General features: G+C 48.2%; 2 protein-coding genes across 4 annotated transcripts; one reads left to right on the forward strand and one right to left on the reverse strand.

Annotated features, from left to right (window-relative positions):
* The first annotated feature begins 3,042 nt into the window (after nt 1–3,042).
* Nucleotides 3,043–12,744, forward strand: etv7 (ETS variant transcription factor 7). 3 transcript variants are annotated; one of them, XM_007894170.1, is made up of 8 exons: nt 3,043–3,095; nt 5,103–5,235; nt 7,266–7,430; nt 8,411–8,575; nt 9,619–9,858; nt 10,875–11,017; nt 11,985–12,085; nt 12,549–12,744. In XM_007894170.1, exons 1-8 carry the CDS (start codon nt 3,072–3,074, stop codon nt 12,670–12,672), a joined length of 1,095 nt encoding a protein of 364 aa, XP_007892361.1. In that variant the 5' UTR covers nt 3,043–3,071; the 3' UTR covers nt 12,673–12,744. The 3 variants fall into 3 exon arrangements, with proteins under 3 accessions (XP_007892361.1, XP_007892362.1, XP_007892363.1); XM_007894171.2 differs by having other exon boundaries at nt 12,495–12,557; XM_007894172.1 differs by lacking the exon at nt 7,266–7,430.
* Nucleotides 12,745–16,385: 3,641 nt separating this feature from the next.
* Nucleotides 16,386–22,107, reverse strand: LOC103179084 (patatin-like phospholipase domain-containing protein 2). The gene is made up of 6 exons (XM_007894169.2): nt 21,710–22,107; nt 20,391–20,623; nt 19,583–19,648; nt 17,847–18,050; nt 17,481–17,543; nt 16,386–16,727 (listed from the first exon to the last, which is right to left on the reverse strand). Exons 1-6 carry the CDS (start codon nt 22,050–22,052, stop codon nt 16,710–16,712), a joined length of 927 nt encoding a protein of 308 aa, XP_007892360.1. The 5' UTR covers nt 22,053–22,107; the 3' UTR covers nt 16,386–16,709.
* Nucleotides 22,108–23,392: the final 1,285 nt, after the last annotated feature.

Consider the following 23,392-nt stretch of genomic DNA (forward strand, 5'->3'; position numbering starts at 1 on the left):
AATTCTCCTTTGAAAATGTACTGAATCCTGTAGAGTTAATATCGTCCACGCAGTTGCCAGAGCTGAGCCAGACAGGTGGGTGAAACCCGTCCAGGCCCAGGAGGTTGAGTTTGTGACAGGCTGCATCGTCAGGGCTGAGAGAGAGAGAGAGACGTTAAACTGAGGTCCAGTCTGCCTGTTCAGGTGAGCCTTAAAGATGCCCTGTTTCTGCACAAAAAGGTCACTTTCTCCCCGTGTCCTGGCCGACAACCCTGATTGTGGGACCTCAATGTGCCCAAATTGGCTGCCAAATTCGCTTACGAAAACTACAATAATAATAATAATAATAATAATAATCCTTGCATTTGATATAGCGTTTTTCATGTCAGGAGGACATCCCAAAGCGCTTCACAGAACAACTGTAAAGTGAATTGACTGTATATTTGTGGGCGAACGCGGCAGCCAATTGCGCACAGCAATGTCCCACAAACAGTCGTAGATTGAAAATGACCAATTTATTATTGTTTTTGGTTTTGGAGGGATTATTATTAGGCTCCGTGTGGAGTAAGGAAACTTGCCCAAGGTTTCGCCCTCTGCCTGGAATTGAACTCAGGTCTCTCGCTTGCAAAGCGAGTGCTCTAACCACTGAGCTACAGGACTCCACCTCAGTGCACCCCACAGCAACTGTTCAAAAAGCCATTTTCAAATGTTTCCAGGTGTCAACAAAAACGTGAGGTCTTTCTTTCTAACCGAAAGAAAGCCTCTTGGAACTGTTGGCGCATTTCATCCATATGTTCCTTTCCATGGCTTCACGTGGTCAGTTATTATTACTGCGACAGATTCAATGTTCTTCATATAATTATCCACAGGTCCTGGTGCTGAGTGACGGGGTGGGGGGTGGGGTGGGGTGGGGTGGAGAAGGGTCTCTCGCGACATGATTCAGACAGAAAGAATTTCCCCAGTTAAGTGTCCGGGCCGACAATCCTCTATTCATCTTATGGCTATGTGTATGACCTTGCTTTCTGCATTCTCCGACAAAATAGTCACTACACTTTACAGCAATCATCCGTGCGAGCTTTCAAACATTTGAACGTTATAGGCACCAATGAGACATCACATAAAATGATTATTATGACATTTGAAAGTATTGAATCAAGTTGCACAAGAAGCATTCCAAACTGATAAAAGCGATAAAAGCGCTCTATCACATTCTTCACTTAATCTTGGCGGACCTGCCCTTGTCTGGTTCGATTCCTATCTCTCTCACCGTCTCCACTTTGTTGCCTCTAACGGTTTCTCCTCCAGCCCCCGCACTGTCACGTCTGGTGTCCCTCTCCGCTTTAATATCTACGTGCTCCCCCTCGGTGACATCGTCCGCAGACATGGGGTCAACTTCCACATGTATGCGGATCACACCCAACTCTATCTTTCTGCCCCCACCCTCAACTCCAGGACCACTGCTGTCCTGACAGACTGTCAGTCGGACATCAAGTCCTGGATGAGGGCAAATTTCCTACAGTTGGATGTGAACAAGACTGAGGCCCTCCTGATTGACTCGCGCCAGCGCCTCCGCACCTCAGGCTCCGGCAGCATCAACCTCCATGGCTGCACACTACAACCTAAGTGTGTTGTTCGACCCTCAACTGTCTTTTCTTCCCCACATCCAAGCCATGACCCGCTCTGCCTTCCCTCACCTCCGTAACATCGCCCGACTCCGCCACTACCTCACCCCTCAGGCCACTGAAACTCTTGTTCATGCCTTCATCACCTCCAGGCTCGACTATGCGAATGCCCTGCTTGTCGGCCTTCCCAACTCCTCCCCCCACAGGATGCAGATAATCCAGAACTCTGCAGCTCGTGTCCTCTCCCGCACCAAACTCCGCAGCCCATCTCCCCCATTCTCGCCCGACTCCATTGGCTCTCTATCCTTCAGAGGATCCAGTTCAAGATCCTGGTCCTCACCTACAAAGCCCTCCATGGCCTCGTCCCACCCTATCTCTGCAACCTCCTAACCCCCTACCAACCCGCCTGCTCCCTCCACTCAGCCGGCTCCAGCCTGCTCCACATCCCCCGACCCACCCGCCCCACCATTGGCGGGAGAGCCTTCAGCCACTCTGCCCCCAACCTCTGGAACTCCATCCCTCAATCACTCCGCCTCACCCCCTCCTTAACCTCCTTCAAGTCCCACCTCAAAACCCTCTTCTTCAACCATGCCATCGCCCCCCCCCCCCCCCCCCCCCCCCCCCCCCCCCCCCCCCCGACCCCAGCTCAGGTCTGAAATGCTGTACACTGTCCAACTCCTTGGGACGTCCTCCCAACGTGAAAGGCGCAATACAAATGTAATCTTGTTGTTGTTGTTGTTCTCTTTGTTAATACATAATATAATAAACCTTGATTTGATATAGCACTTTTCATGTTTTCTATGTGCATTATATTATGTATATTATGTAATTTCATCATATATATATATATATATATTTACCATTGCAGGTGAACAGTACTCAGGTAACCATCCACTTGTCTGACAGGTAATCGACTCTACTGTCTAACACCACCTAATCGTGTGTCTGTGTATCTCAGGTAACCTGTGGTGTGTGAGTGTGTGAGTGGGTGTGAGCTCCAGGTTACCTGTGGTGTGTGTGTGGGTGTGAGTGTGAGTGTGTGTGAGTGGGTGTGAGCTCCGGGTTACCTGCTGTGTGTGAGTGGGTGTGAGTGTGTGTGAGTGGGTGTGAGCTCCGGGTTACCTGTTGTGAGTGTGAGTGAGTGTGAGTGGGTGTGAGCTCCGGGCTGTTGTGAGTGTGAGTGAGTGTGAGTGGGTGTGAGCTCCGGGTTCGCCGCTCTGTCTCACACTCGGGTCCCGGTTCCGTGTCTCACACTGTGTGTCCGCAGATCCGACACTTTCGTTTTCGTTTCCCGGAAGCACTGTGACGGCCGCGGAATAAGCGGAGCTCAGCCCCGGGGGTCCCGGTCCCCCACAGCCCACACCCCCTCTCATGAATGTTCCTGTCGGGCTCTCCCCCCCGAGACCCCGGAGCCCCGACCCCCACCCCCGGCACCGGCACCGGCCCCGACACCGGGCAGCGGCCGCGGAGATGACAGAGGCGCCTCCACATCAGGTAAAGCCGTAACCCCTCACACCCTCTCACCCTCACCCCAACCCTCACCCGAAACCTCGCCCTCACCCAAACCCCAACCTCATCCTCAACTCAACCTCACCTTCACCCCAACCCAACCCCAACCTCACCCCAACACCACCCCAAACCCCAACCTCACCCCAAACCCAACCCCAAACCCCACCCTCACCCTCACCCCAACCTCACCCCAAACCCCAACCTCACCCCAACCCCACCCCAACCTCACTCCAACCCCACCCCAACCTCACTCCAACCCCACCCTCACCCCAACCTCACCCCAAACCCCAACCCTCACCCCAACCCTCACCCCAACCCTCACCCCACCCTCACCCCAAACCCCAACCTCACCCCAACACCACCCCACCCTCACTCCAACCCCACCCTCACCCCAAACCCCAACCTCACCCCAAACCCCAACCTCACCCCAACCTCACTCCAACCCCACCCTCACCCCAACCTCACCCCAAACCCCAACCTCACCCCAAACCCAACCCCAAACCCCAACCTCACCCTCACCCCAACCTCACCCCAAACACCAACCTCACCCTCACCCCACCCTCACCCCAAACCCCACCCTCACCCCAAACCCCACCCTCACCCCAAACCCCACCCTCACCCCAAACCCCAACCTCACCCCAAACCCCAACCTCACCCTCAACCCAACCCTCAACTCAACCTCACCCCAAACCCCAACCTCACCCCAAACCCCAACCTCACCCTCAACACAACCTCAACCTCTCTCCAAACCCAATCCCACCCAATTCCAATCTCACCTCAATCCCACCCCAATCCCACCTCAATCCCAATCCCACCTCAATCCCAATCTCACCTCAATTCCATTCCCACCCCAATCCCATTCCCACCCCAAAACTCAATCCCACCTCAATCCCAACTTCAATCCCAATCCCATCTCAATCCCAATCCCAACTTCAATAACAATCCCACTCAATGCCAATCCAACTTCAATCACAATCCCACCTCAATCCCAACTTCAATCCCACCTCAATCCCAATCTCAACCTCAATCCCAATCTCAACCTCAATTTTAATCTCAGCTTCAAACCCCAGTCTCACCGCAAGTGAATGAAACTCGAGGGTTAATTCAGTAAGCGAGATAACCCAGGTTCGATTCCTGCCCGGGGCAAAATCTGAGGCAAGTTTCCTTACTCCAAACTCCTTTGTTTACTGTACACTGTCCAGCGCCTTGGGACGTCCTCCTGACATGAAAGGCGCTATACAAATGTAATGTTGTTGTTGTTTACCTAGCAGTAAATAAGAAACTGGTTGTTAGTCAATTGGCAGATCGCTTTTCCAGGGGTAATAATCCCTCCAAGCAAAAAAAAAGAATAATTTGGTCACCCAATCCATGACTGTTTGTGTGCAATTGGCTGCCGTATTTCGCCCACAAAATATACAGTCAATTCACTTTATGGTATATTCTGTGAAGCACTTTGAGACGTCTCACTTTGAGATGTCTCAATAACGTGATAAGGCGCTATATCAAATGCAAGGATTATTATTAATACTTGCATCAAATCCTGAGATAACAAGGATTCCCCTCCCCCCACTCCCTCGTCTCTCCACACTCTCCCTCTCTCCCCACAGTCGCTCTTCCCTCCTTCCATAAATGCCCACCATCACTTTCACCCCTTCCCTCCTACGAATCTGTCCTTTTTGCAATCTTTCCTTCCTCTCCCTTTACTTCCTCTTCAATCCTCTCCCTTCCTCCCCTCCTCCTTTAATTCCCTCTTCCTCCCTTTCTCCTCTCCCCTGCCTTTTCCCTCTTCCATTTCCCTCTCTCCCCTTTCCATCTTCCTCTCTATCAAAGCACACATCCCAGTACACTTTACCAGCCCAACCTCTCCACAGTCACTCTCTCACACATACAGTGTGAACCCCTTTGTACAGTGTGTGGAGGGTTGACAATGAAGAGGCTTTGGTGGATAGTGTGGCAGTCACTGAACTCTCCTTATTGATTCACTCTGTATAGCAGGAACGAGTTTCCACTTCACAATCCCGGAATGCGAGACCAAAGTTTCTCTTCCCCTCCGCTCAGCCCCGACCAGTGAGATTTGTCTACAGAGGACCGAAGAATGAGCAGCACCGTGTTCCTGGCAACTTGAGTAAGTGCTGACTGACACAGCCGTGTTGAGGCGCAGAACCCATCACTCACCAGTATTCCTCAATATACCCATCACTGACCATTACCACACAAAGTATTTCATTGCTGACCAGTACCGCCCTGTGTAACTAATTAATGACTGTGATTGCATCATGTAACACATTGCTGAACCAAACAGAACCACCTGATATATTACATTGCTCGCTGATGTTAGCAGTGTAACCCACCCCGATTGGGTGTAACACAGTGTAGCACATCACTGACCAGTATTGCCTGCTGTAAACCATTGTTGGTTTGTCAGGTACTGTAACTCCTTGTAGGTGACCAATTATTGCCCCCCCATCTTGATTCCAACCCCCAACTCGGGTGTTGTGCAAACCCTTGAATATCCAGTGCCTTGGGATCTCCCTCCAACATCAAAGGCACTGTATAAAGGCAATTTGTTGTTGTTGCAGCATAGACCCACCCAAAACACCCCTCAATGGTCCAAGCCCTCACACTTTTTTACTGTTACAACAAGAAAGACTTTAAGAGTGTTTGGCAGCAGAATAGGTATAGACTGGGACTTTCCAGCCAGAAGCATTTTGGTCTTTTGCCAGGTGCTGAAGTTTTCTGGGCTGAGTGTACGTTGCTGTGTCATGAGGTATGGAGGAGAAGTACGGGCTGGTTAGATCTTTCTTTTAGAAACTTAGGACCAAGAGGAGACTACTCAGCTCATTGAGCCTATTTGCCAATTTATTAGATCATGGTAGATCTGTTAATCCCATTTCCCCACCTTTTTCCACACCTCTTAACACCCTCATGCCACAATTATTTATCCCACTCACTTTCAAACACCCCCAATTGATTCTGCCTTTATGTCCTTCGAGGGAAGCAGATTCAACATCCTCACAGTGTGAAGAAATGTCTGCTGATCTCACTTCTAACCACATTAGCCTTAATTTTAAGTTTTGTCCTCTGCAACCTACTAAAACTTTACCGACCTGCCCGCTCCCTCCATTCGGCGACACTTGCGTGCTTGATGTCCCCCGCCTGCCTGCTCCATCATCAGCAGTTGGCCCTTCAGCCTTTCTGCCCCCACCTTCTGGAACTCCATTCTGGAGCCCCTCCACCTCGTCCCCTCCCTTGCGTCCTTCAAGGCCCATCTCAAAACCTTCCCCTTTGACTGTGCTTTCGGTCGTCCTCTCATCTCCATCCTCTGAACCTCCACCCCACTTGATTCCACTTGTGAGAGTGATCATGTCCACACTTCCAAGGGTGGTGGATGCCTCCTCCACACTCTGAAGCTTCCTCTAGAATAACTCTGTAAAATAATCATTTTTACATTTGAATTAACACCCATGTTATTGAAAAATCCTCAAGGTACTTCACAGCGAATTCCTGTCAAATCTAGCGATTCCTGTTTTTATACAAATGCAGTAGTGATTTACCCACAGCAGTTCCTACAAACAACCATGAAGTGAAAGAGCTATAAATCTGTGGATTTATTGGCTTGCGCCCCAGGAGAAACTCACTGTCTCATTTGGAATACTGCCACGGGCCCTTTAATGTTCACCTGAACAGGCAGGCGGGACCTCAGTTTGAAGTCTTATCCAAAGTATGGCATCACCGACAGTACAATTCTTCTCCAGAATTCCTCTGAAGTGTCAGCCTAGACTCTGAGCTCCAACTCCTGATGCAATTGTTGCCATAATCATAGCCTGAAGCCCATGCAGCTGGTTTTGGCTAAACTCACCAGTTGACTTAACAACCAGGTTCCTACATTCTGCTGGATAAACAGAGCCGTGTGGAGTGAGGAAACTTGCCGAAGGTTTCGCCCGCCCTGGAATCAAACCCGGGTCCTCTCACTTGCGAGGCAAGTGTGCTAATCACTACACTATGGGACTCCCAAGCAACCCACCCACTCCCTGATTGTCCAGCCTAACAGCTCAGGAGGTGCCAGTACCTTCAGCATAAGCTTATTAATACCGAGCATGGTTTTAGCGGCCTGTGACTGTCACTGTGACTTACACTGAAGCTGATGTTTAACAGGAATGCAACCTGCACTTTGGAGTAAGGAAGATGTCCTGCACTGGCTGAAATGGGCTGAGATTGAATACTCACTGCATTGCAGCGAGGAGAGCAAATTTGAAATGAATGGAAAAGCTTTATGTCTGCTCACTAAGGACGATTTCCGCTATCGCTCACCCAGTTCTGGTAAGAGTCTCCCAAGGAGTCTGAGGCCATTTAAAACATGCATATGAAACTCAATTGGCTGCAGAAAAATTTCTCCCAAAATATAACCACATTAAGTCATGTTAAGTATGGAGTCCTGCAGAATACTGGTTAGAGCACTCATCTCGCAAGGGAGAGGATCTGAGGGTTAGTCGACTGGCAGATCGCATTCCGGGGGTAATAATCCTTCTGAAAAAAAACAAAGAGAAAAATAATAATTTGGCTACTCAATCCTGTTTGTGGGACACTGTTGTGCACAAATTCCAAGCAGGGCGAAACCTTGGGCAAGTTTCCTTACTCCACACGCCTGACAATAATCCTTCCAAAACAAAAACCATAATAAATTGATGATTTCAATCCACGACTGTTTGTGGGACCCTGTTGTGCGCAATTGGCTGCCGCGTTTCGCCCACAAATATACAGTCAATTCACTTTACAGTCCATTCTGTGAAGCGCTTTGAGATGTCGAGAAGACGTGAAAAGCGCTATATCAAATGCAAGGATTATAATTGGCTGCCACGTTTTGCCCACAAAGTCTACAGTCAATTCACTGTACAGAATATCCTGTGAAACACTTTGAGACATCTGATTGACGTGATAAGGCGCTATATTAAATGCAAGGATTATTAAGTCAACTTCAGGAATCAGAACATTGAGGAAGGGCAGGTTATATAGGCCCGGGGCTGCTCGGCAAACAGACAGCAGAAAACCAGCATCCACAGGCTATGTGGGTGTGGCACAGAGAACAACTCACTGCAGAGGTCACAGAGAATCACATGCAAGGCATCTGGGTTGCACCCCCTGACTGTCCAGCCTGGCAGGTCAACACACGGCTTGATAGTGACACACAGAGAGATTGCTAGTGACCCATGAGAATAATCATAGTGACAATTTTTCCGCTACTTATGATGGGAAGATATGAGCTCTAGTTCATAGTAATGTGACTGTGATTTTTCCAACAGGTGATGTGCTGTATGAAATACTTCAACTGCTCAGCAGTCGGGAGAAGCCAACGCAGAGCACTCTATTCCTGAACCCAGCCTCAAGCCTGACCATGCGTACGCCACACATCTATGAACACAGCTCCATGCACACAGCAAACATCCACGCACAGAGCAACTTTGAAGGTACGTCAGAGCAGTTAGGAAATCACTGGAACAGTTCAACGCTACAATGCACACAACTATTACCATTTGGGATGATAGGCATATACCTCACAAGATCACAAGATCAATTCAGATAAAGGTCTTTTGACCCATTTAATCTCATCGTTCCAAAGTTAAATGTACACGACCAATCCCCAGCGCTTACCCTCTGAGTACACCATTTACACTTAGATAGGATTATACAAAGATTATTATTATTATAGGGTCTTTCACAAAGGATGGACATTTCAAAGTGTTCAGTGGAAAGGAGAGTTTGACCAAAGGCTGTCTCAAAGAGATTTTTAAGAAGGTTTGGAAGACAGGGAAAGAAGATGCCAATCAAAAAGAATATGGCAGAAGGTTATCTCATTGACAAACCTATTGTCAGCCTTGCTCAGTTGGTAGCACTGAGTCACAAGGTTATGGATTCAAGTCGTGCTTCAGGAACTTGGGAGTTCATTATCCAGGCTGTCGCCCCAGTGCAATGTGAGAGGAGTGCTGCATTGTCAGAGGTGCCATCTTTTGAATAAGATATTAAATTGTGGTCTTATTTACCTTTTCATTGAAGAACCCATGACACAGTTGAAAAAGAGAAGGGAGTTTCTCTCAGTGTCCTGCCCAATGTTCCGCCAGTTGAATTGGTTATTTACCTACTCACTCATGGAGATGAAGTAGGATGTTTACAGGGGGAGATTGTTTGCAATGTGGTGATTTGTGGCTTATTATTTAAGGTGCTTTACTTGATTCCTGTAGTGTATTATTAATTAGAGCACTCGCCTCGCAAGCGAGGGCAGGGTGAAACCTTAGGCAGGTAATCCCTTCAAAAAAACATATTTTGGTAACTCAATCCATGACTGTTTGTGGGACACTGCTGTGTGCAATTGGTTGCCTCGGTTCGCCCCCAAAATGTACAGGCAATTCACTTTTGAGTATATTCTGTGAAAGCGCTTTGAAACATCTCAATGACATTGATAAGGTGCTATAACAAAAGCAAGGATTTTTATTATTATTATTTTTCACTCCAGATGGTCAGAGGAAAATGCTGCAAGTCATGAATGTAACAGCCAGGGATAAGGAGAGGCTCCATGCACTAAATCAGCCCACACTGCTGTCTCTGCACTCAATGGGTAACGCAGAGCAGCCTGAGAATAGGCACTGTGAGAAACCATTGAACCTCTCCAACAAATCACTGGGGGATTCCAGGCAATACCTGCTGGAATCCACCACATCCGCACAGCAAGCACCCACCAACGGCAAAATATCAGGTGAGTGTTTGGATCACAGTGAAGGACCTACCCAACCATTCAGACCAAAATGTTCCAGTTGCAACTCAACTGTACCGAGTTTACTGATTTGTGCCCCAAGGGTGAGGACAGGTAAATAATAATTTGGTCACTGAATCCACAACTGTTTGTGGGACACTGCTGTGCGCAATTGGCAGCCACGTTTCGTCCACAAAATTTACAGTCAATTCACTTTACAGTATATTGTGTGACGGGCTTTGAGATGTCTTGAAGGCTTGATAAGGCGCTATATCAAATGCAAGGATTATTATTAAATAAGCCTGGGCTATTGCTCCTGATTATTGTCTCCCCTTCTGAAAAGTAGAGGGCTCTGGATTTTAAACGTTCTGAGACCTTGTCCTGGGTGGAGGGTGTTATTGTTGGATGTCAGAGTCAAATACCCCATTGACTCTGTCTTGCTCTTGTGAGCTTGGACTCAGCTCCCCTGCAATGCATTGTCAATGTGCCTGTGTATGGAAGGACTGATATCACCAGTGCAGAGCTAACAGAAAGGTGTTGGTACATACACACGTTCTTATTTAATAGTCCTGAATTATTTTAATTTCCAGCAACTTGTCAAATTACTTTATGCAATTGCTCCATAGTTCCTCGTTCTACAGCCTGCACAACTGGTTTGTTCCCCCGCCTTTCATCCTTTTACTAAATATGATTCTTCTAAACTTTCTGTTAGATTTTACCCTTTGAGGTGGTGACCGCAGCAATTCTCAACAGACGGTGTGTAGATCATAGGCCAGCAGCCTGGCTCCCAGTACCCAGTCCGTTCCAGAATGGCACTCAGTGTGGATGGAGGAGAGAGTAAATGGCACCAAGTTCTGTGTTTGGCATCTAGCTCTGACATGTGCCAGGCTAGTCTGTGTGTAACCAGGCAGGGTGACTGACATTTTCTAGGCTGTGTATAAGAGTGTAACTTGTGCCCAATATAACCCTATAGTCTGCATTGATGCCTTTCCTTACTAATAAAATACCTTCTGGTGTAGATTGCCGGCTGCTGTGGGATTACGTTTACCAATTGCTGTCCGACAGTCAATACGAGCCTTACATCAAGTGGGAAGATAAGGAAACCAAGGTCTTCCGTGTGGTGGATCCCAACGGGCTGGCGAGACTGTGGGGCAGCCACAAGGTCAGTGATGGGCTGGGGCAATCCTCTCACAACAAGATCTGTGTATCACTCCGTCACAACAGCTGCTTACATTTGCTTCACCTCTGCTTCCCAGTATTTTACAAACCTGTATCATGTCCCCCTCGATCTTCTTTCTAACGAGAACGAATTTCAGTTCTGGGGTTCTGAGTTCTGGAATCAGGCTCGTCCAGCCACCTGCGTGAGGGGCGATATATAAACACAAGTTGTTGTTGTTTCTCTTCAATGCATGAATGTCCTTTTGAAGGATAAGGAATCTGAAACAACTGGTCTCACAATTCCACACATAGACTCATTAGAGCCCTGGTCTTACCCCGTGTTTCTAACACACAGTGAATACCTTTTTGGATTCTGCCCATGTTCAATTTGTTTTATTGCACCACCCTATGTGTGGTAACATTTCAGGAACAGTTGCAAAGGTTTGGGGCTATAAAGGTTGAGGATGGGCCAAAGTAAACAAGTGGGATACACCCACTGACATTCAGCTACAATATACAACTTCCTCATCCTATCGGCTGAGTGCTTGATAACAGGTTCTACAGGAAAGAGGAAGTGCAGAAATTCATGAAGACTCTCTTGTTACTCACTCATGTTCAGCTCTTGGTCTGACAGGATGGAGTGGGGGGGAGGGGGGAATTGTGGCACAAGGGGGCAGTGGAGGCAGTGTAGTTTGGGGAGGTAGTGTGGTGGGGGTGCAGTGTGGGGTTGGGGGACAGTGTAGGGGTGAGGCAAATGTGGGGTGGAGGCGCAGTGTGGCGTTGGGGGACAGTGTGGCGTTGGGGGATAGTGTGGCGTTGGGGTGCAGTGCGGGCTGGGGGGGTTCAGTGCGGGGGGTGCAGTGCGGGGTAGGGGGGGGGGGCAGTATGGGGGGCTGTCTGTTTACCCCCAGACAGTTTCAGCTGAGTTAGCATTGAGGAGCTGGGGCTTTATTACTTTGTGCTTTCCACAGAACCGAGTAAACATGACGTATGAGAAGATGTCTCGAGCACTGCGGCATTATTACAAGCTGAACATCATCAAGAAGGAGCCGGGACAGAAGTTGCTTTTTAGGTCAGTGTACACCTGGAGCTCGAATCACTCGGCCTGTCACTGGCTCACTCGCTCTTTCAGCCTGTCACTCGCTTATTTACTCACTAAGCCTATTACGCACTCAATCACTCACTCAGCCTGTAAATCAATTGCTTAATCAAATACTCATTTAATCAACCACTTAAACAATTACTCAATAAATCAATCACTGGATCAACTTGTCACACAATAGACCTGTCACTGATTTGGCTTGTCACTCATTGAATCAACCTGTCTCACTCACCACTTACTCGTTTGAGCAGAACATACTGCTTTCTAACCCAGCATCAACTGGGATTTTCCTATTCCGTGCTTTCTCGGCTTCTGAAACCTAATCGGGGTTTAACCCTCACACTGCTTCTTCCTGGTTTCTCTCTCCTTTGTGCTCCAGTACGTAGGCAGGTCTCTAGGCACATATAACATGGCTGCTGTATATCCTGAACAGATTCCTGAAGACTCCAGGAGAAATCATCCAGAAGCCGGAGAAGTTGGAGGAGCTGGAATCCCGGGATCAGGATGGGCCAGAATTCAAAGACACTTTTGAGCTGTCTCCGCTCAGCTCCCAATGACATTTAACCTCACCTGTGGCACCTACTTCAAGGCACGTCTCAAAACCCTCCTCTTTTACCGCTCTTTCTGTCACCCTTCTACCCCCACCCTCCCTGTCCTCCACCCTCCCTGATCCCAATCCCCAGCTCGGGTCGAAATCCCTGATTGTTCAGTGCCTTGGGATGTCCTCCCAAAATGAAAGGCACTGTGTAAATGTAATTTGTTGTTGTTGTTGACGGACGCCTGTCACAACAGGATTTGTCGCTGCAGGTACAACTATATCTCTGTCTCCAGGTCTGGGTTTGTTAATATTAACACTACAAGGTACTGTACATGCAAACTTCAGTGTAACATATTATTGCAGAGCGTCTCCGGGAAGGTAAATATATTAACCTTGCTCCTGCAGCCTCCTGTTTCTCTGCCTCTTTGCACTCAATATCACAGAGCAGCAGCTCTAAAAAAAACTGCTCCCAGAAATCACTCTAAATCCACTCTGCATGCCACCCTCACAAACCAGGGTCAACACACTGTACCAGCATCACATGCCAGGGCCATACGTGGCATAATCATATAGTGTAGTGGTTAGCGCGGTCACTTCACGAGAGAGAGGCCCCGGGATTCGATTCCTGGACAGGGCGAAACCCTAGGCAAGTTTCCTTACTCCACACATCTCCGTTGACCTAGCAGTAAGTGGAAATCCGGTTGTTAGTCGATTGGCAGATTGCTTTCCAGCGGTAATAATCCCTAAAAAAAAATAGTTTTAATTGGTCACGCAATCCAGACTGTGGGAAACTGCTGAGCGCAATTGACTGCTGCGTTTCACCCACAAAATACACAGTCAATCCACTTTACAATGTACTCTGTGAAGCGCTTCGAGGCATCTCAGTGATGTGCCAAGGCGCGATATGAAATGAAAGATTATTATTATACACACACAGTGCAAACTTTACCCACCGGGGTCCCACACCATGCCAGCCTCGTTCAGGCAGATATACCAGTGATTGGCAGCACGTATCAGTATGACCAGACAGTCGTCCCCACAGTTATTAATTATTCTCAGAAACACTTGGACTGTTTTTCTACTAAAGAGGAAGCAGTCAGGGAGTCTGGAGTTTTCCACCTCCCTGACCACGCTCAATTTCACCTCCTGGGCATGGAGTTCCTCTTAACTCCGCGCACCCAGGGAGTTTTACAGTCCTGGCAAGTGGCGTATTACACAGCAACTAACCAGCAGCCTTTATTACAGTGTCGGTATAACTTCATCCCTGCCTACAAGTCCCTCCCCCCAAACTCTCTAGGCCCACAGGACAGTGTGGATCTGATACCTGTCTTCACAACCCCCCAAGAAGGTCAGGTCAGGGATGGTCTCTCTGGCAGGAACGCCTGGTCTGAGCCTAGTGACCAGGTGCTCGAGTGAGCTCTGTATTCCAGTATCTCTACCTCCTCTGTGTGAGGGCAGATCCCACTCCTGCAGGAAGTACAGCCATACCTATCCCAGTCAAAACAGAAAGGTTGGATGGATGCCTCATCTCAGTTTGCCTGAGATAAATGAAATTATTGTCCATTGAACTCTCCTTCGAAGCACCCCAAGTGAAACAATAAATTTGTTATACCTTCCATCAGAGTCCCCAAATTCCAGTCCTTGTTACTTCATTATGTTACGAAGATTAACAGCACTTAGTAGTTTCTATTTCCACTGTTAGTTCTCCTGCCCCAATCTCATCACTGTACATTTGTCCAGATTAAATTACATTTGCCACTTGTCAGCCTACCTCCCTGATCAATTCAGATTCCTATGCATATTCCCTTTCATTTGCAACTTTCCCCAATTTAGTATCAACAGCAAACTGATCCCTGAGACACCCATTGAGCACCTCTTTCTGTGTCAGTGAATCTTTATTTATAACGAGTGTGTATGCTGCTTCTCGTGATGCAACTACAGTAAACTTGTGATAACTTGTCACTTCCAAGGGAAAAGGGCTCAGTGATGAGTTATCAGGAGTGGCTGGTTAGGCATATGTACAAATACATAAATAAATGCTGCCGGAATATTGAGAGCACGGTGATTTACCTGGTAGGACAAAGTTAATCTGGGGTCAAGTTACCAGGGGTTTACTATAATTCCTGACGACTTCAGAGGCTTCTCCCATCCTGTGTCTCCAACTTGTTCTAAAGATAATAATAATCCTTGCATTTGATATAGCGCTCTTCACGTCTTCTCGACGTCTCAAAGCGCTTCACAGAATTGACTGTAAAGTGAATTGACTGTATATTTGTGGGCGAACGCGGCAGCCAATTGCGCACAGCAATGTCCCACAAACAGTCGTAGATTGAAAATGACCCATTTATTGTTTTGTTTTGGAGGGATTATTATTAGGTGTGTGGAGTAAGGAAACTTGCCCAACGTTTCGCCCTCTGCCTGGAATTGAACCCAGGTCTCTCGCTTGCAAAGCGAGTGCTCTAACCACTGAGCTACAGGACTCCACGATTGGAGGCAAACACTCTGTTAAAAGCTTAATTATGAAACTGGCAATACATGATTGAGCCTGGCTTCAACCACACTTTGTGGCAATACGTTCCAATCATTGATTACCCTCTGAATAATGCAAAAGTTCCTGGTTTCTGTCTCGCAATTGCCCTTTACAGCTCTAAACCTGTTCCGCTGCCTTGTTTCACCCTAAAGTCTTAAGCTGGTTTTAAAGAGGAAGCCCTACCCATCAGCTTTCATAGCGACCGGGGATGGCCAATAAATACAAGTGTTGCCCATATCCCGAAAGAAGTTTTTAAAAATGGTGGTGGTTGTTGTTGTATACAAACCCATATCCCTGAATGTGTAAAACGTCACTTTCCTGCATTCATTTGATTTTGGGAAGGATACTTTCCAGCGTAATGCATACTGGGATCCATGTGAAACATCTGCAGATTGCATATTAAATATAATCACAGGTTCGGCCGACAGATCAACCAAAGAAAGCAAAGCAAATCTTTATTCTGAGAGAGAAAAAACTGCATAAAGAGTATTGAACTGGATTGTCATGAATCTTCAATCGATATTTGTGTAAAAACCTTCTGTGAAGGACTTCTTTTATTGTGTGTGTTTTTTTCTTCATTATACAACAACCACAAGTAGTTACCTAACGCCCTTCACTGAGGGTGACATCCCAGAGCACTTTACAAGGACAGAGCTGGTCGCTGAACGAGGGAAAGAGGGGAGGAGGATGGGGTGAAAGGCGAGATGCAACTACATGTAGGTATTTTAAAAATGTAGAATTGTAATTTGGACTAGCATGTTAGTGTGAGAATTGATCAATATTTGGTCTCAGAGAAGGTGCTGAGAAATAATTTCCATTTTTCATTTTCCAAATTATTTGTACTTGTGGAGGTTTCTGCACGTCCTATGCGAAGAGGAGGAACGTGTGGACAGGAGGAATTGGAATGAATGCATTGCTTTCCAGCAAAATCAACTCCTTCAATGGACTTTGCTACCAAACCAGGGGCAGCTTCCCAGCTACTGAGAACTTGTTTGCAATAGGTAGAGAGGACTGCAAGTGCTGCTACCTTGAGAAAAAATGAGGCAGAGGAATGTATTCTGAGCATCTTAAGAAAAGACAGATCGCCTTCCGCGCCTCTGCTCTCTCCACCGATAAGAAGTTCAAAACACGTCCCACTCATTCTTTTGATGAAGCATCAGCCACACACACTTGGGAGCAACCTGTCTCCAGCCTTCCACGGTCTCAGCGTCACAACCAGTGAAGGCACAAGGCTAGGGCTTAATTAGGAAGCTGGAACAAACGGGATTCCTTGCCCTGGCCTTACACGAGTGGACCAGTGATTGGAGGCATGGGAGGCTCAGGGGTTGGGACTGTGATGTGTATGTTATGTGCTCAATGGAAAGTAGGGATGACAGGAAGAATGATCTTTCTCGTTCACACTTTAGCTTCTTTTGAAGGGATTTGGGGAGACAAGAACCTGCCAAGGCGGTTGCACATATCAGTTACATTGAGGACTAAAATATATTTCTGAGCTTGTCCGCCAATAGCAGTGCTCCTCCACGTGATCAGAAAATCTCTTCACTCTGTAACAGATAGATTTTCACTTACTGCAGGCAACGAAGTTACAGTGACTACCCACATACACACACCTCATACACACACACACAGTGTCAGCAATCACACCCCCATAATGCCATCACAAACATACACACACGCAGAGCAAGCAATCAGAAACACACCCAACCGCAAATCCCAGTAATCTCTGACACACACAGAACCACTCATAGCAATCCCCCCCCACCCCCACTACAAACACACACATATATAGCCAGCAATTGCATAACTCACACATACACCAACACACACACACATAGTACCAGCACTCACATACCTAGCATAGTTTGCGCTGTGTTACACTTTCTGGAATAATAATAATCCTTGCATTTGATATATCACCTTATCACGTCTTCAAGATGTTTCAAAGCACTTCACACAATATACTGTAAAGTGAACTCACTGTATATTTTTGGATGAAACATGGCAGCCAATTTCACCCAGCAGTGTCCCATAAACAGTTGTGGATTGAGTGACCCAATTTTTGTTTTAAACTGATTAGTACCCCTGCAAAAGCGATCCACCATTGGGCTAACAACCGGGTTCCTACTTACTGCTAGGTAAACAGAATGGTGTGGGGTAAGGAAACCTGCCTAACGTTTCTCCTTGCAGGGAATCGAACCCGGATCCTTTCGCTTGCGAGGCGAGTACTCTGACCACGGAGCTTACAGGAATCCCCATGTGTTGCACGCAGCAGCTTCCAAGACAGAAATGCAACTCACCCAGCTCACCCTCAGAAATTCCAGGGCATCCCGGTAACCATTCTGCCGGAATTCCTTCAACATCTGAAAGAGCAGCGGCTTCACACTCAGTCCCATTTCCCAGCCCAATGTGATGTCCATGTTCATTAGAACACACCAGCCCACGGGGAGAGTGGAAACAACGCTCGGCCATTATAGGGGCAGGAGGTAAACAGATTGCTGGTTGCAATGGTAGTGCGGGGGGGGGAATGGGGAGAAGAGCTGTCAGTGGGGTGGGGGAGGACATTCCGGCAGGAGGCAAAGGAAGTGTTTCAGTGTGTGTGTGTGTGTGTGTATTGGGGGGGGCGGTGAGGCGGGGGCGAAGCACTCCAGCCACAGTGTAGTTACCTCAGAATGTGGTGGGATGAGCGCGAAGATGAAGCGCAATAGGTTCTCCGGGCACAAGGTGTAGCTGCTATTGCTGAATCCCATGGTGTAGCCGATATCGCTGCTTGGGCAAATGTCCGTCTTGCCAGAGAACGGTGAAATGGTGATCGTCCTCTTTCCATCAAACAAAGGCTGATTGTTGCTTAATCCTCCGTCAATATAGCGCTGCAAGCACAGACAAGTTATACACAAGCCTTGTGCAAGCGGCAGAACGCATCAGCTATTTAGTTGACTACTTAAGTCTCGGTTTTATTCGTTGCTTTGCACACATTAATCTGCGAGGAAATTCCGAGAAAATTGTAACTCCCCAGAATGAAAGCGCACAAACAGAACCCGATTTCACACACCAGTTAATAACCAGGGATGGCAGTGTGTCCGTGGATGTCTTGTGATCTCAACTCTGAACTGAACAAATTAGGAATTGTCAGCATTTGGAAATTGTGGGTTTGTGAAGCAAGGATAAGAAGCCTTTTCATTATCAAAGTATTAAAAATAAAAGACTGACATTACAAACAAGAAACGTGGCTCCCATTACTGATCATGGTTGTTGGTGCATATATGTGTCATCAGATGAGGGCCAGATTAGACTTGGCAGTGATTTCCACATTGATGAACGCTCTAACGACACTCAGGCACTCACTCATTTAACCCCGCAGATTGAGTGAAGAGAATAGGAAGACATCCACAGCCAATTTTGCCGTGCACATTTGAAGAGTCCAGTTAATTTGATCTCATAGCACCATTCTCGCTCGGCTCCCAATCCCCCAGTGGATTGAGTTCAAGATCTTTGTCCACAATTTCAAATCCCTCTAAACCTTCACCCCACCTACTTCTGGGTCCTCCTGCACCTTGCCAACCTGACTGCTCCACCTGCTCAGTGAACACTGGCCTGCTTCCTGTCTCCTGCCCAATCCACCCCACGATCAATGAATGAGCCTTCAGCCATTCTGTCCCCACTTCCTGGAACTCCATCTCAAAGTTCTTCGGACTTGACCTCTACTCACTTTTAAAGCCCGCCTTATGTCTTACCACTTTGACCATGGTTCAGTCAACCTTTCCCTTCTCCATCCTCTTCAGCTCTCCATCCCGCCCCCTACCAGCTCTGGTGCCCTGCCAGCTATGTAAACGGCTTTGAGATGTTCCCCCAGACGTGAAAGGTACTATATAAATGTGTTTGTCACTACATATTGTGACAATATGTTGAGAATGTAAAATAATTACAATATGGATATAATATGCACCCAGGCCCACATCATCAAACCTCTACCCCACTAAAGAACTTTCAAGGGAATATCCAACAATACTCTGCAGCACACAGGCAATAATGCACTACGACAAGTGTAGGCATGTAATAATAATAATACAAATAATAATCCTTGCATTTGACATAGCGCCTTATCACACCCCTGAGACGTCTCAAAGGACTTCACTGTACAATGAATTGACTGTATATTTTTGTGGGCGAAATGCAGCAGCTAATTGTGCACATGTAATATGCAACCCTACAATGATTCTGTAGTGATGGAGACAACACACCAGCTATGTTACTGTACAGAGCTGTACATGGCCATGTCTGGACCAGAGCACGCTGCACATACTGGGAACATCTCTGTGTTACGAGCTTGTTGCTGCTCCGTCTGAGAGGCATGTGTAGGGTCTTCTGAAATCATCTGTGAGAGACGTCATTGAGCACTTACCACTCCACGGAAGATCGGAGGGATGAATCCGCAGTAGACAGGAAAAAAGCAGCTACAGACCAGTACCTGGGGAGAAGACATAGACACTCAAACCCAACAATATCACTTACCCAACCAGTCTGCCCTGACACGCCTCACATCCAGCACATCTGCAACATTGGCCAGTAAAGAAGGGCATCAAAACAAAACTGATGCATCCTTTTTCACCAATGCTCCTGAGGGGGTGAGGTTCCTCTCACAAATACAACAACAATGAATTACATTCATTGCACTCGAGCTGGGGGTTGGAATCAAGAGGAATAATAATAATCTTTGCATTTGATATTGTGCTTTATGAGGTCTTCGAATCGCCTCAAAGCACTTCACAGTATATACTGAAAAAGTGAATTGACTGAATATATTTTGTGGGTGATACGCAGGAGCCAATTGCTCATAGCAGTGTCCCACAAACAGTCGTAGATCGAGTGAACAAATTTTTTTTTTAAGGGATTATTACCCCCAGAAAAGCGATACGCCAATTGACTAACAACCAGGTTCCTACTTACTGCTAAACAGAGGCATGTGGAATACGAAAACTTGCCTAACATTTAGCCCCACCCGGGAATCAAACCCAGGTCCTCTCGCTTGCAAGGCAAATGCTCTAACCAATATGCTACAGGAATCCAAATCGAATCGAATAGAAAATACACTGAGAAGGGCAGGAAGTCCTCTCGAGGCCAGGACATCACAAGGGCCGTCACGTCCACCCAACGTGATAGGCGCTAGCTATATAAATGCAATTTGTTGTTGTTATCAAAGCTGCTGTTACCTGGACAAGTTCGTCTCTGGAGGCAAAATCAGAAACTAAAACGTTCTCTCCATCAGGAATGCGGGTCAGGGAGATGAAAAGTTTGCCGTGGGCCAGCTGATGAGCGTTTGACGGGAGGTTCCTGATCACAGCTTCCCTAAGAACCTCCAGCATGTTAAAGGTCGGGTGCATCGCCCCCAAGACATGCTCCCTGCACATTTTAGAGGCTTTTCCAATGTTCCAATAGAAGCCGTCTGCGAGATAAAAACGAACATCAGACAAAACAAGCAATAAAACAGCCAAACCCACTCAACCCCAACCCCACAATACCTACGCCAGCACTTACCCGCCAACACCAACCCCCCCCCCCCTGAAAAAAATCAACAACTTGCATTTACGTAGCACTCTTCACTTAAAGCAGGGGGTGTCTCCAACCAGTGAATCGCCGACAGGTGGCGTCTTGTGCATGCTCAATAAAAACGAGAAGCAGGAGTGATATCCACTTCAGTTTAAACGTTAAGGTTTATATTTCTATGTCCAGATGCATGAAATAGTTTGTGCATCTGGCTTCGTTTTCAATCGGACTCAATAGTGACACAAGTCTATCGTTCCTTCCTCTTGTCTTTTTGATCATGCTCACGAGCGCCACCTCGCCACAACCTAGCCACGGTTGGAGACCTTTGATGTGGAGTGACACCTCTTGCCATCTCGTTCCTTAATAATCTCTGGGATTAGGCAAACAGGGTTTGTCCCTCCGGGTTTGTACGTTCCATTACACGCACAGTGCAATTTTCGTGTATCGTTGGAATGCATACGTGGAACTCCCAGTCTGGATGTTCTTATGCATGGCCGCAAAACGCGGCTAAAAACATACCGTCACCCACGATTTTGTACTGCTAGTACACTTTGACCAAGGAGAAGAGGACGGAATCTTAAAATAAGACTTGCGGGGTGAAAGTAAAATCAGAATCACTCCTTTCCTGTCCTCCACCCCTCTCCGATCCCAACCCCCAGCTCGGGTGCAAACCCCTCATTGTCCAGCGCCTTGGGACATCTTCCCAATATGAAAGGCGGTATATAAATGCAACTTGTTGTTGTTTTTCACGCAATGGAGTTGTGAGACCGTGGAACATGTTATACCAGGAAACCAGCTAGCGCAGCATCTGCCCACAAAATATCCAGTCAATTCTCTTTACAGTATATTCCGTGAAGCACTTTGAGACGTCTCACAGACGTGATAAGGCGCTATATCAAATGCAAGGATTATTATTGTTATTATCATTAGCTGTGCGCATCAGCCTGGCATTTGTGTGCTGGATCATGTGGCTGTAGTTTCTTACCCAGATTAACACCACAGACAACAGCGGCAGCGATGAGGGATCCCGCCGATGCTCCATAAACTCTGCGGATTCCCCGCATCACCTGCGGAACGTGGCGCAGCAAACATTGCACCGCGCCAATCTGATACACCACCAGGAAACCGCTGCCACAGAAGGACAGTGCCTGCGGGGGGCAATGCTCCCCCTCCCGTACCAGCCACCGCCTGTCCTGCCAGCCACCAGCTCCCCCACCAGCCATCTCCTGCACCCCAACTCCTTCACCACCCTCCTCCCTCACCCCAACATGGTTCCCCAACAGACCCTGTCTCTCCCCTACTTTCCTTAGATCTCCCTGTCCAGACATCTCTACCCCCAACTCCCCAGGCCTCTCCTCCTCTACCCCCAAAACGCCCAGTCCCCACTCTGCCCCCAGACCCCCCTGTCCGCACACCTCTGCCTCCAAATCCCCCTGTTCCCCCAGACCCCTCACCACCCCTCCGGGAAGCCAGGCTGCTTCGCTGGGCTGCTGTGGGATCAAGGCTGCCGGGTGGCTGTGTCCTTGCTCCCCAGCCTCCGCCTCCCGACCACCAGGTCTCATTGCTCTCAGCTTCTTCTCAGTTGTTGCCTTTTCCATCTCACTTTCCCCTGAAGTTCCCAATGCAACTTGTGTCTCCTTTGCTGAGCCTCGCCGTCCCTCGCACCGTCTCTCTGTTTCTCCCTCTCAATGTCTCTCCTCGCTGTTTCTGTGACTCAAGTCAATTTCAACCTCCCTCAGTGGTTCTCTGTCCGTGGCTATTTCAATCCTTTCCAGTGTCTGTCTGTCTGCGTCTGTCTGAATCTAACAATGCCTTTCCCAATATTTTGGTTTATCTCAATCTCTCAATAAGTTTCCTTGACTTTCTCATTGATTTTCGGTGCTTCTTTCTAACTCATTCTCCTTTTAACTCAATCTCTGTCCATTTCATTCCCCCAGCACCTCTCCCTGTCTCTCCCAGCACCTCTCCCTGTCTCTCCCAGCACCTCTCTCTGTCTCTCCCAGCACCTCTCTCTGTCTCTCCCAGCACCTCTCCCTGTCTCTCCCAGCACCTCTCCCTACCTCTCCCAGCACCTCTCCCTGTCTCTCCCAGCACCTCTCCCTGTCTCTCCCAGCACCTCTCCCTGTCTATCCCAGCACCTCTCCCTGTCTCTCCCAGCACCTCTCCCTGTCTCTCCCAGCACCTCTCCCTGTCTCTCCCAGCACCTCTCTCTGTCTCTCCCAGCACCTCTCTCTGTCTCTCCAGCACCTCTCCCTGTCTCTCCCAGCACCTCCCTACCTCCCCAGCACCTCTCCCTGTCTCTCCCAGCACCTCTCCCTGTCTCTCCCAGCACCTCTCCCTGTCTATCCCAGCACCTCTCCCTGTCTCTCCCAGCACCTCTCCTGTCTCTCCCAGCACCTCTCCCTGTCTCTCCCAGCACCTCTCCCTGTCTCTCCCAGCACCTCTCCCCGCCTCTCCCAGCACCTCTCCCCGTCTCTCCAGCACCTCTCCCCGCCTCTCCAGCACCTCTCCCCGCCTCTCCCAGCACCTCTCCCCGCCTCTCCCAGCACCTCTCCCCGCCTCTCCCAGCACCTCTCCCCGCCTCTCCCAGCACCTCTCCCTGTCTCTCCCAGCACCTCTCCCTGTCTCTCCCAGCACCTCTCCCTGTCTCTCCCAGCACCTCTCTCTG

Source organism: Callorhinchus milii, unplaced genomic scaffold (assembly GCF_018977255.1).
Source record: "Callorhinchus milii isolate IMCB2004 unplaced genomic scaffold, IMCB_Cmil_1.0 Scaffold19, whole genome shotgun sequence".
Taxonomy (NCBI): domain Eukaryota; kingdom Metazoa; phylum Chordata; class Chondrichthyes; order Chimaeriformes; family Callorhinchidae; genus Callorhinchus; species Callorhinchus milii.